Source organism: Dermochelys coriacea, chromosome 2 (assembly GCF_009764565.3).
Source record: "Dermochelys coriacea isolate rDerCor1 chromosome 2, rDerCor1.pri.v4, whole genome shotgun sequence".
Lineage (NCBI taxonomy): Eukaryota > Metazoa > Chordata > Testudines > Dermochelyidae > Dermochelys > Dermochelys coriacea.
This window is the reverse complement of record NC_050069.1, coordinates 205,969,407-205,982,836: the sequence shown is the minus strand read 5'-3', so window position 1 is coordinate 205,982,836 and position 13,430 is coordinate 205,969,407. Positions and strand designations below refer to the sequence as shown.

Here is a 13,430-nt window from a genome sequence, read left to right as displayed (position 1 = left end):
GAGCTTCTGATTAGGAAACACGACTGTTGCGATGATGGGTTTTGTAAATTTCAGTCTTTCCAAATTAAGCATTGATGACAAATAAAGCATCTTGCCATCTGGTTATTTCACAGAATGGAATTGATATGGGAGCTCTGTTGAAATCGACATGTAACACATTCCTGAAGACTCTTGAAGAATGTATGCAGATTGCAAATGTGGCCTTCTCTTCTGAGTTATTACATTGCACCCCATCGGGATCTCCACACTTGGCTGTTCTCAAATTAAACAAGGTAATGTTATGCAATCTCTGCTGTCAATCTCAACGTCGAAAGCTTACTACCTTTCCTGGAAAGTAGTAGCTGTGGTGGTAAGGAATGGGGTTTCTAGCCCAGGATAGAGATCGTAACCATCCACTGGTGACATCCCGGTGTGTCATATGGATTGCAAGTGATGCAAGACTCAACGTTTAAGTCACCGTTCACTTACTGTTAATAGCAGTTGAAACTCCTTGCTCAGTAGTACTTGGTACTTGATCCAGCTCTGAATATCCATGGCCCAGAATATTGTGACTGTGTGCTAGCTGCAATGGAAGCCCCAAATGAATTTTAAAAATAACCCTAGTACCATGTCTGCAATTGTAAGCTACCCAGAAGTTGAAGAGCATCTCACTGGTCTCACCATCACAGTCTCAGATTCCCCAGGCCTATTTGTGAAGCGGGAGCAACTCTCCTGGCTAACAACAGATTATGGTGAAGGGAGGAAGGGACACATGTTTCTTCATCTGGCATGTGTCAGGTTTTTTAATTTAAACGTACTCAGGAAGAGGGTTTCATTTTCTTTTACCCAGCCTTTCACAATGGCCCCACCTGTTCCCCAGCTCCCACATGATTGCCATACCTGGTTTTGTTTTGTTTGTGGAGGTAAGCAGTACACTGCCTGGGGATTAGCTTCTCTTTTGATCTTTGCCAGGTAACCTTCGGAATAGATCGTTTATCTGAGAAGGGCCCAATATTTTCATGGTACAGACCTCATTGCATATGTTCACGTGGGACCCAGATCAGGGAAATAAGAAGCATACACTTAATTTTCCTCATTGAGTTCCGTTTGAGTTAACAAATGTAAAGTTTGAGAAGAACAAAATGCTGCTTTCTTTTAAGGATAAATTTTCTGTTTTTATAGGTAACCCCTCCCGTCTCCTCTAGTAGCACTACAACAGAAAGGTACGCTGACACTCCTTGTCTTTTGGTTGGTTTGTTTTCTTCTAAGAATGGCATAAATTTTTTTTTCTGGTTATGTCTGACTCTCCCATGGTTTGGGGTTTTTTGTTTTTGTTTGTTTGTTTTGTTTTTTTTAATGTACTGATGTTGCAAATACCAGATACAAGCACAAACTCTATTGCTAAGTGGATTTTCTCTCACTTAGCCAAAAGGGAAAAGTGTGAGCTACTTCCTGGTGACTTCTCTTACCATTATCCTTATTGCAACCTTCTGCTGCTGGTGACTAGCCAACCATCTCACACACGCTTTACTGCTCTCTTCCTCACCTCTGGTTTCTGCTCCCATGCGTTGCCATTATTAGTGCTGCTGCAGAAAACAAAGCTAACGAGTCAGTGAATGAGCTGTCAATCACAGCAGCGACCAATAATGCCACCAATGCCAGTATAATGTGCCATTGGAACACTTCTTTAAAATCTGGTGTGTCCGAACCTTCATCTGCACTGGTGACGTTCCCCCTATCAGCCTCCAATGCAAAGCAAACATTTTTCCCAGGTCTCTGATGTATCTTTTAAGCCGAGTATTTAAAAACAAGAGTCGTAAAAACATGTTCTGTTTGCTGAAAAGGGTAATCTCTCTTCTGGGTTTTCCTAGTTTTAATAACAGTAGACTAATTCCAGTAAATACTTAATTCCTTTTTAGCATAAAATTTTGATTTTTGTTCTAATTACGCGAACAGTTCCTTAAAGGCAACTTTACTTCTGTCTGAAATCTTTTTTAAATGTTACAGATAATACCTTAAATTGGGATTGGGAGTTCTTTGTGCATTCATGACTTGTTGTGTATAGTTTGTTTTCCCACTTGTATGGCCATTTTCACCTGTTTATTTATGTTTGGGCTGTTCACTCAGAAAACAATGGAGAAAAAGATATCTTGGGGGGAAAAAATAGAAAAATATGACTAAAACTGTGGGAGCAGGACTGTTTCAGATACAATATCTGCCGCTTACTTTTTTTTTTTTAAACCAACTGGATTTCAAGTCAGCTGTGTCCCTCTTTTTAAATAATGTATGTCCTTTTTTTCTCTCATATTCCATATTCTTGGCTTAGGATTGTTTTCAGTAAATATACACACTGGAAAAACATTTCTGGAGCCACGTGGTTCCTTCTAATGTTTTTAAACAAACATTTTTCTCACAGCAATCTAGAAATGGCAACACCTTTTGGATTTCCAGTCCCTCTTTCACATTGTTGTGTACAGTTTTTGATAGGAAGAGACATGCCAAGCAAAGTGTTACATTTGCCCTTTGGTTTACATTTGTGTTTCTCTCTCCCCCACATACCCCCACCCCTTTAGGCAGATGGAATTGAACAGTTGTGAAAATGGCTCCGTAAAGGCAGAAACTAATCATTGTGAACAAACCCCGATTCGCACTCTGATACCCTCACATCTGAAATCTAATGAGGAAGACTGTGACATTTCAGCTGAAGACCATGTAGAAAAGAAGTTGACAGGTAAACGCATGGAACAAAATATTATCCAGGGTGGTTATTTAGTACTTTTGAGCACAAACAGTCTTATAAGGAGTGTGAGATATCTCACTTCCCAAGAGAGACAGAGTATGTCAGGACTTATTACAAGATTACTGAAGTTTTACTTTGATCTCTGCCAATTTCCCAGGAGTTAAGTCTTCCCAACACAATTAACACCCTTGTTGGTGGCCTTGGTAGAGAGACCAAGAACTGAAGAAGTACAGGACTAAACTGCTGTCACACTAGAGCTCATTCTTCTGAGTCACAATTGACGGAAATTGAAAATGCACTCAGGCAACACTTGCACTGCACATGCTCTGTGGACCAGGGGTTTCGTTCCCCAAGGCCCTTCGTTGGCACCCTTTTCAAATACTAAAGGCCAGATTATCAAGAGTGCATATGAGAGTTGTGTGTGCTTGTTTCTGAGCAGCTGGCCTTCAATTCACTCATACGTGCACAGACATATCTTTCAAAACAAAAACAAAAAACCCCAAACTCCTCCCCCTTAATTTAAGAGGTTATTTGGTTTAGGACAATTCCACCACTATTCAATCAGCATTGTATTAAAGTACCCATTACTCTTTCAGACAGATGCCAGCTATAGGCAAAGTTAAAACATTTTATTTATATTTTGATTTGACATTGTTTCAGAAATAGCCCGATATTTATGCTAATGTGGTTATATCAAAACAATTCAGTATACGATGGAATCCAGCCCTGACACTATGTTGGAGTGTTTGAGGTTTTATTATTATTTGTTGAGTAGACTAGGTCAGACTCAGACCACTTGTGTTTCCCTTATGGTATATTATGCAGGACAGGCACTCGCAACCGGTGGTCTAGCAGAATTTGTGCACAAACATAAGAGGTATCAAGGTTCCTCTCCACTTAACAAGTTTATGCTCTGTCTGTCACAATTATTTAGCTCTCCCACTGGCTCTCCAGAATTTCCTTTGCACTTGTTTAGTTTGGTCTCACATAGGCAGAAGAAATAGTTGAAAAATCAGAAATACAGTAAAGGGGAAGGAAAAGGACTACGCGTTTCTATTGCGAAGATGTTGTGCAGCCTTGTCTGATGAGAGGTCTCCACTTCCCCATGCTCGTCCTACCTAAAACCAAGTCCACGTCCCCCTTTCCCTGGGTTTGGTTTTCATTTACTTAGAAATTCATGGTAGTACAACATACTTTCAGCCCAAACCTTTTCCCCAGTCTTGCTGAACTTAGGGTTCCTTAAATCCTTTCTCCACCAAGCCACTCCCACAGCCCTTTCTATCGAGGTAAGGTAACAGGACACATGCGAGTAAACATTTAATCCTTTTCCAGTAAGTTCAATATGGCTCTCACATAGAGTGTCTTAGGCAAACAGTGCCAAGCTTTTGCATATTTTTAGTCTTAGTTGCATTTTTTCCCCTTCAATGGACAAAGGAAAAAGAGGAATAAAATAAAATGTGATGACATTTCACAAAGTGACATCTCTTCCATGGAGCTGGTGCTGTTCCAATTTGAGTAGCGAGAGCGGCCAGTATCGTGTAGTCCTGCTAGTACCTGTAGAAAAGTGTGCATGCAAAGATCAATAAAACAATTCATTCTGAGTACCGTAGAAGATACCATTAAATTAATAAAGTAGATAACAAGAGAAGAACTAGTCAAAGAATCTCATTCAAATTAGATAACTGGTATCATTCAGCAACTGAGGTTTCCTTTATTTTTAAATGTAAGGTGATGAAGTTAAAGACGATGGAGAAAGCAAGATGCTGCCCATAGAGGGCAACAGTGCTAACGAATCGCTGCAGTTGGCAATGGATTCCATAAGCGGACCAGCTCCATCACGCTGGAAAGAAGGAAAAGAAGAGGATTTACCTACCTTCTTCAGTGTCATGAACATTAGGTAGCGTAGCTCCTGCATGCAGTAGATGAACAGTTGCTGGTATATTGAGACTATATGGTTAAAGCCCTTAATCAGCTGAGTATTTGATCCATGCAATGGCAAATTCACTTAAATAAATCCCAACAGAGATAATTTTGTACATTGTACTGTTTGTAGTAAAGCTATAATACGTTTTGTAGTGCTAGGAGTTGGAACAAGGCAGTCTAATAGGTGAGTACTAGGGTAAAAGGTCCATCACTTAAATACTACTTTGTGTGATTTTTTTTTTTTTTAATCCTCCCCCCTCCCTAACTCACCCCCACCATCCTTGGGATGATTCCTTTGCAAGAGTAACTGGCAGCAATAATTGCTGAACTTCTGAAAATGTGATTGGTCAATTAACCACAAGTTGAAAAATTTAGAGTAATTATCTGTCTCTGCTAAATTGACTATGGGACTTTTCTAGGTTGAGAATTATTTTTCCTTGGTGTGATTAAGAGCCTCTTTGAAAATCACTGGGCTACATTCACCAATAGCAATAGCTGGCACAGTGAACCTGATGTGAAAAGGATCTGGTTATGCTAGTGGCTCAGTGTATGTATAGTTTGCCCTATTTAAATGAAGCAGGTTTCTCCATTGAAACTGTACAAAGAGGCAGTAGTGTAAAATAGAATTCTCTAATGCTTAAGAGGTGTAGGAACAGGCTGAAACAATGATAATCCCTTATCCACCCCCAAATACAGAATCTGAGATCAGGGCCCCATTGCACTGGGCATGGTACCTGCATTTAGTGAGAAGAGCTTACAGTCGAAATAGCCAAGACACACAAGGAAGGATTATTTTCTCCATTTCACAGGTGGGGAACTGAGGAGCAAAAGCACATGACTAAAATCACATGGGAAATTTGGGTTCAATCTCTAGCATGGTACCAGTCTCTTTTAGTCCCAGTCCAGGCCATTAACCATAGGCTCATCCTTCTGTCCTCACCATACAGGAATAATGTAAAATTTGCCCTTGTCAGTAAATGCATCTGAATCAAAGATCTGAATCTGAACAAAAGACTTGTTTGAGCGAGCAAGCAAACGAGGCATATCTTGTCTTTGTATATAAAACTTGTGATTTCCAGTCAAACATTCGTGTCCCTTACAGAACAAAACTAGGTATGTAGTTCTTGTGAAATATCGATTGCAGTGTGAACTGCTTCCAAAAAAGCAAACCCTTCTTCCATTGTTTGTGGGTAAGGTATGACAGGAGTATTTAATGTTTTTTCTTTGTGTTCATACTGGAATCTCCAGGTTTAGTGACATTGAACTCCAGAAGGGTGACGGCATACCCACAGAGGAATTTCTGCAATCGTGTTATGCGATAGTGCCAGTCTTGGGTAAGTGGTTACTTACTTTCACTACAGTCAGTGTCTCTAGCAGCTATGTCATGAATCCTTTTTTGATTGCTGCCTAATTGGAGAAATGGCTGAGGTGTGACTCAGGCTCACTCAGATCATTCAATTCTTTAATCCTATTTGAGGATAAGGATATTGACTTCCTTTATAAAGTGCTTTAAGATCTATAGATAAAATTTGCTATAAGAGCTAGGTCGTATTATTTTGGTGTCTTTAGCTCATGTACAGACTGGGAGTTTTGGGCCCTGTAACAGAAGGAAGAAAAAGACTTCCATCTTTCTGTTTCTCCTTTTAACTATTCAGAAAAGCTTTTTGGTAGTAGGTGAAATGGATATTGCTGAGTCATGAGTACTAAGAAACTGCTTTAAAATGTTACGTTCTTTCTTCTAGACAAACTTGGACCAACGGTCTTTGCTCCTGTTAAAATGGATTTTGTAGGTAATATCAAGGTAAGAGCCATTTCTAGCACTGACTTTTCAACAAAACAAAACTTAAGACTAAACAGATGCTGAAACACCCAAACAAATAGTGTATAAATGTAGATACCGGTTTCCTTAAGTCAGGGTGCGCAACCAAACTGAGATCTAACTATATGAACAATAATCCCATACTCAATCTATTGAATATCTTAAAATCATAGAAATTAGATAGACCTTTTCTTTAGGAAGTCCACTATTCCACACTCCTGATAATGCAGGATTGGCCCCCAGTATATGTACTTAATAAATTGTAATTTCTCCTCTTGTGATTTTAAATGATTCAAGGGTTGGGCTGCTATCACTTCTGTTGAAAAACTATTCGGCATTCTTATAGATCTCACCATTAGAATAGGGTTTTCCCCTGATAATTCAATGTAACTTTTTACATCGCTTAGTTTCACCCCATTATTCCAAGTAATACATTCTTGTGCTATGCTAAAGAACTCCTTTCCCTCCTTGCCTCTTTCATCCTTTTGGGTGCAATAAGTGGCTTGTTCCATCTTTAATACCTGAGAGTTTAAAGATGTGTTTAAAACCATGAGGTAGGCAGAAATTGAGCTTACAAACTGATCTCTAGTACCCACACGGTATCCATTACCCAGCTGGCTTGCTGTTACAGTTCTGACTGTATGTAGAAACACAGAGTGACGTTGGGTCTAATGCAATACAGTTACCCTTACAAAGGAAGTGTGTGGTGTGTTAGGAGCCAGTGGAGGTGGGTCAGGCATGTGGAATATACAGGGGTGGGGTTGGTATCTGGAGGTTTTGTAATATTTGCGTAACGCTCCTATTGGTCAGATCAAAATGCAGAAAGGGATGTTACACCGTGTACTGTAAGTACAGAATATTTTTTCAACACAGTCCAACTTTTGTGTGTAACCAGATTTTTTTTAAACTCTGTGTTTGAGTGATGGCCTGGTATAAACCATTCAGCATGCTAGATTATAGCAGTTAATGAATATGATTTGAAGTTGCTGTTTAGATTATGTACTGATAGTGTTTTAATTAAAGGCCTCACTGGCCACATCTGCTTTGTTAATGCTGTAGGCTGAAAAGAAACCTTGCATTTCCTTCCTCAAGCAGAAGCCAGCGAATACATTGTGAGACCAGGCCTCAGCTGACATAAATCAGCGTAGCTCTTTTGAAATCAGTACTGTGTTATACCAGCTGCCGAGCCACCTCTGAATCTGAACATTTTCTTTTGGCTCCAAGCTTGAAAAGGTTTTGTGTGCTACTCACAAGATGAAGGAAAAGAATATTTATCACTTAAAAAAAAATTAAACACCTAATGGGGAACATCACTTATTTCAGGCTTCCAAAGAAATACTTGTTAAAAATGGAAAATAAATAGCTTCCTTGCCTACACCATTGTGCCTGCTTCTCTTCTACCACAGCACAGGGTCCTGCTGTAGCTACTAGCATTGAGCAAGTGCATAAAAAACATACAGTTTAACAGAAAAGAATGCTATAGAAACTAAAAAGGACTGGGAAAGATAGCACTGAGTGGAAAGGCAAAATATATCTCTAATATATACAACAAGAGCCTGTTAAGACAGTCTGATTGCGTTGGCTTGTGTGTGGTTTGTTTTTTTTTGTTTTTTTTAAACAGGGGTGGGTTATATGAAACAAGCTACATTTATAAAAAAAAAAAAAATAAAACAAACATTCTGAGTCTCTTATAGAATCTGCTGCTCTAGCTGCCACTGTAATGATACCTTAACCACGATTTTTCTTTTCCCTGAAGTGCTCAGAGCATGAACTTCCCTCTCTGAAAGTTGAGGTAACCATTCTTCCCAGGGAGAATGGACAGAACTCTCTTCATGGCCCGTCACTGCCACTCCAGATTTAAAATGATAGGGGCTGTTGAACAAAACAAGGCACTTTCCCCCTCAAATTTGGAGTCTACTACTCCATGTACACTGCAAGGAATTAATCTGGGAACTGGCATTCCTTTTATGTGTGAGAGGCCTGGTAAATAGCTCTTGTGAGCCAGAATGTTTTTGTCATATCAAATGGAATCATGTAAAAGTATAAACTGTTGCCTTCTCTTCAGAAAATAAATCAGAAATATATAACCAACAGAGAAGAGTTCAACACTCTGCAGAAGATAGTGCTCCATGAAGTGAGTGCTGACGTAGCACACGTTAGAAACTCTGCAACTGAGGCCCTTTTGTGGCTAAAAAGGTAACTGCCAAGTGCGAAACCTTCAGTTTAATTGTAGGTGTTAGTGTTACCCAGATCCCTTCACCAATGTAGATCGGGCTCAGGAAGCAATTCTTGCTAGTTTCTTTGCACACCTGAGTAGTCCAAACACACTGCGTTCAAATTTAACATCCCAGTTATGATCCCAGTGTTGGGCATACCATGCACAAGGTCTAAATGCCTACTTTTTCCTAGAGAAATAACTGAATAGTCCTCTTAGGGAACTCTTCCTGCCACGCCTCTGAGTCATCCAGAGGACCTAGGCTACAGCACATAAACTCTGACTTGGACCACAGCCTATTTGGGTGGTTGGGGAGTGGTGGCTGAAAGGGATTAGTAATGGATCCATCTCTTTACTCAGATGAAGAAAATGGCTAGTCAATATTGTGTTGGCTGTTACAAGTGAATAGGCCAAGAGGAGACTTCACTTGTGTTTTCTCCAGGAATTCCACCGAGGCAACAAGACGGACTCTGCTCACAGTGAGCAGCCTTTAGTAATGTTACATTTTGGCCAAAATGTTTTAAAGTTTTATGTGAAACAATTTTTTGTATACATTCGTAGGGATGTTACACACCCTTCTATTTCACTCAGCAATTTTGAGGGGCTGTCTGGTGATAAATATTTTTATTTTTTTTGTTTTATTTTTTATTTATTTATTTTTCTTCCTGACAGAGGCTTAAAGTTTTTGAAGGGATTTTTGACGGAAGTTAAGAATGGAGAAAAGAATATTCAAACAGCTCTGAGTAAGTGTCAATTGCTTTATTGTTCTTACTTTTTTATTTATATAATTGAGCTTTTTCTCCATTATTCAGGGTCTGGGTATTCTTCTCTTATTAATATTAAAATTGGTGTTCCCTGTAGCTCACCTTCAAGAAATATCTTCTCTGAAAACTGTAATCTTGAGCCAAATACCCTATTTACAGATAACTACATTATACGAGGCAAGTCTTTATTTGATGGGATTTTTCCCCCAAACTGTGTTTTTACATATAGTTAAAAAAGGGGGGGGGACAACACATCCCAAATGTATCTTAAAGCAAGTTAAAACTTAGTAAGAAACTTTATGCTTATCTGAGGCTTTTCTTTACTGAGCCTCTTGGCATCCCTGTGAGGTACGCACAGTAAGTGCTGAATCTGTTTTATACATGGGAAAGCACAGAGCTTAAGATGTTAAACAGCTGGCTGTGGGAGCTGCTGAAAGTGCACAGAGCTGAAATGACCGTACTAAGCACGTAATGTTTGCTCTGCCCCTGTGCAGAAGCTCTTCCCCATAGTATGGTGTTATTGGCACAGTGCTCAGCAGCTCACACTGAACAGAGTACCAGAGAGACTGAGAACCCTAGGGGTGAGGCATGGGCAGAGCTAGGGCTAATCAACAAAAATTTTACTTGCAAATAAATTGGTTTCCATTGACAGAGAGGATTTATTGGGTAACTTATTTGCCAAATCCTATTTGACCATCTGTAGAAATGGTTGGATAATGAAGAAACATACTGGTGAATAACTTTCTTTATTTGCAGCAAATTGTTAAAGCACTTTTCATGAAATTAATGTCCAGCAAGTAATCCGAGCAGCAGTATCCAGGGTGGAGTATTCTCCCATGCACTCCAGTGAATGCAGAGGATGTGTTTCAGAGTAGCAGCCGTGTTAGTCTGTATTCGCAAAAAGAAAAGGAGTACCCGTGGCACCTTAGAGACTAACAAATTATTTATTAGAGCATAAGCTTTCGTGAGCTACAGCTCACTTCATCAGATGCAGAGGATGTGTGGGGCAGCCATTTTTAGGCCTTTCGGTTACTGCTACTGCCAACCACAGGAGTAGTGGCTAACTCACATGGGTTTAAGAGCTCCCACTGGAAGAAATTGAGAGCAGGGTAAGATCTGAGAGCTGGCTATTTACACTGAAGTTCTGTGCAGAGGTGTAAGGAAAAAATCCTCTCTCACAGCCAGGTGGAAGTGAGCTGGAAGAAAATTTAAAAAATACTGTTGGGAAATTATTTTTTCTTTTCCTTTCTTTTAAGACAGTGCTTATGGCAAGACCTTACGGCAGCATCACGGCTGGGTTGTGCGAGGGGTTTTTGCGGTAAGGGGCTAACATCTTAATCACTGACTCAGCTAGTTAGAATCTTGGCTACATTCACCTGTTAGTCCAGTCTTATGCTATGGTTGATACTTGATAAAATGTACTGAAATGTAAGTACCAAAAGAATTTAACAGAGATGTTCACTTTGTCAGATCTCTGCCCCAGAGGCAAGAGTTGGGGCTAGCATTTTAGGTTTAATGTTTGATTTTCACAAAGGAATCTATTTTTCTTTTAGTTTAAGAATTTTTGTGTTTTTTAGATTTAGTCTAGAAATGTCTCTTGCCACACATCGTATAGAGTCTTTTCTAGGAAAATAAAAATAAAGTCAGAATATTTTACAGTGAGTCATTAACAACATCTTTTCCTAATATTTTTAAATGCATTTCTGGAAGTAAGTTCTGTCTCCTCAAGATGTTCTTACCTCCAGTGCATGAAACATTAGAATAGAGTGGGAGGGAAGACTGAAACTTAATAGGTGTGAAAACAAGACCCACTTTACTCAAATAGAGTAACCAAGGAAACAGGAAAAAGAACAGGAGGACTTGTGGCACCTTAGAAACTAACAAATGTATTTGAGCATAAACTGTCCTGAGCTAGAGCCAAGCTAGCAGCGCCCCCTGGTGTCTGTTATAAATAGTATTGAAGAGACTCTGTAAAGTCCCAGCCAGATGTAATAATATCTAACATGTAATAACACTTTTTTCATGACTGAGAGATAAGCAGCAAGTTTGGGGGTAAAATTATTTATAAAAAAAAAGACTTAAACTTCCAAGTTTGAGTTCTTGAAAATTAGACATAGGCTCCTTTTGAAAATGTACCTATGTTGGTTATTTTAATGTTTTTTAAAGTCTAAATTAAAAAAAAAAAAAATCACCACTTGTAGTCACAAAATATGCTGTACAGGCACTTTCTAAAAATCAAGGCTCTGTAAAGTGTCTCATAATGGGGAGGCAAAAGTTGAAGTATCAAAAATGACTTTTCAAGTCTGAGATTTTGAACTTCTATTCCTCTCCCAGTTAGCTTTAAGGGCAGCACCAACGTATGAAGACTTTGTGGCAGCATTGTCTGTGAAGAAGTGTGATGATGATCAGGAAGGAGCTTTTTATAATGCAATGCAGAGAGACCTCAACATTTACTTGCCAGCCATGGAAAAGCAGCTGAATATCTTGGACACTCTCTATGAAGTACATGGGTTGGAGTCAGATGAGGTGGTATAACCACAATGATACAGTACCTCAAAACTTCAGGCACTGCATTTAACGAGCTTTTCTGAATGCCGTTTCTCCATTGTATCTTTCCTTAGCATGGGAGGTGGAGGAATCGGTGTGCGTGTGTATTTTTAATCCTTGCTTCAGTTTAAATGCAGTGGTGCTGTTTCTTTGAAGGCCGCAACTGTCTGCATGGTGAATACCTTTGGGCTAAATAATTCTTCTTTTTACATGAATGTAACAGAGCAGAATTAGGCCTTCTCGCTCCAGTGCACACTACTGGCACCCCAAGTGCAGAGAGGCAGCTTTGATGAGAGCACTGATGGTGTGCTGATGTCGTCATTTTGCTCTCACCCTGTTCTGTGCCTGTCCACGTGCTGAGATGCTAGTCTCCATTTCACTGGTCTTCTCTCCATCTGAAGTTAGCAGAGGGGCAGGGCTAGTGAGAGCTGTGCTGCACTGATAGCAGAAGAGGGGGTAGTAGAACTCTCTACCTTATTAACTTAGTGGTTAGTCTGGTCCCATATTGAGGTAAATTTTGGGTTGCATCCTTGTGTTTTATACTGGTGACTTGATTTTACTCGCAGCCCTGTTTTAAAAAAATTTACAGTAAAGACTGTTACTGCAAGTGTTGCCTTGATGGCCAGGGTCCCTGGGCCTCCCCTAAGGTTCAGCCTGTCACACTAGGCATGCTCTCCCTGTGCTGTCCTAGGTATTGTCCACCTCCTCAAAGGTCCATGAAAACAAGGTTGTCTCTTTCAGTGTTAGTAAGCTCCTGGAGCTGTTCTACCAAGAAGCTCCTCCTGCCTCATCGTGTGTGTGTGTGAGAGAGAGAGAGAGAGACAGTCAGAAAAATAATCCTTAAATTCACTGTGATGCCAGCCTTGTCCCAGCAGGGGGAGGCCTCTACATGGCAGAGGGGGAGAGAAGGTTGTCAAGATGCATCACCTTGATCTTGGTACTAGTATCATGACTACTTCCTTTGCCCTTGTGTGGTTAACAAGGCTTTTGTGCTAAGCGCTGGAGCCATTGGGCCAGATCCTCAGCATATGTAAATTGGCAAAGCCCCATTGGTTTCACTGGAGCTGCGCCCATCTACAGTAGCTGAAGATCGGTCCTGTTTGTATTTACTCAGGTAACAGACAGAATAAACTTTTTCAAAAGCCCCTAAGTCATTGAAAGTCAGTGGGATGTAGACTTGTAAGTGTCTAAGTCACATAGGTGCTTTTGAAAAGTTTACCTATAGCCTTCTTTTTAAAGGCCCTATTCAAAACCAAATCCCATAACTACTGCTGGGTATTTGTGTGGTTTAAACACAACCAGCAACCTAACAAGTTGTATAAAAATGCTTCTAGATTAGCATTTGGAGTGGGTATAGGTGTTGGTTTTGTTTTTTGCCAGTGGGGGTTATAAAAGGCTGGGTTTGAAATGAGTAGTCCTAGGGGGAAATATAGTTCTTCATAA

General features: G+C 39.9%; 1 protein-coding gene across 3 annotated transcripts in view; it reads left to right on the top strand.

The window, feature by feature from the left end:
* The window catches only part of PLEKHA8 (pleckstrin homology domain containing A8), a 42,176-nt gene extending 29,438 nt beyond the window's left edge, over positions 1 to 12,738 (top strand). The window contains exons 5-14 of one of the 3 annotated variants that reach the window (XM_038388253.2): positions 114 to 272; positions 1,162 to 1,202; positions 2,553 to 2,710; positions 4,448 to 4,616; positions 5,891 to 5,976; positions 6,385 to 6,443; positions 8,527 to 8,657; positions 9,349 to 9,419; positions 10,697 to 10,758; positions 11,775 to 12,738. In XM_038388253.2, the coding sequence (XP_038244181.1) occupies positions 114 to 272; positions 1,162 to 1,202; positions 2,553 to 2,710; positions 4,448 to 4,616; positions 5,891 to 5,976; positions 6,385 to 6,443; positions 8,527 to 8,657; positions 9,349 to 9,419; positions 10,697 to 10,758; positions 11,775 to 11,975 (1,137 nt within the window). In that variant the 3' untranslated portion in view covers positions 11,976 to 12,738. Of the gene's footprint in view, positions 1 to 113; positions 273 to 1,161; positions 1,203 to 2,552; positions 2,711 to 4,447; positions 4,617 to 5,890; positions 5,977 to 6,384; positions 6,444 to 8,526; positions 8,658 to 9,348; positions 9,420 to 9,537; positions 10,176 to 10,196; positions 10,267 to 10,696; positions 10,759 to 11,774 lie in introns of those variants that run through there. The other 2 variants (XM_043509111.1, XM_038388254.2) reach the window with 2 other exon arrangements.
* Positions 12,739 to 13,430: the final 692 nt, after the last annotated feature.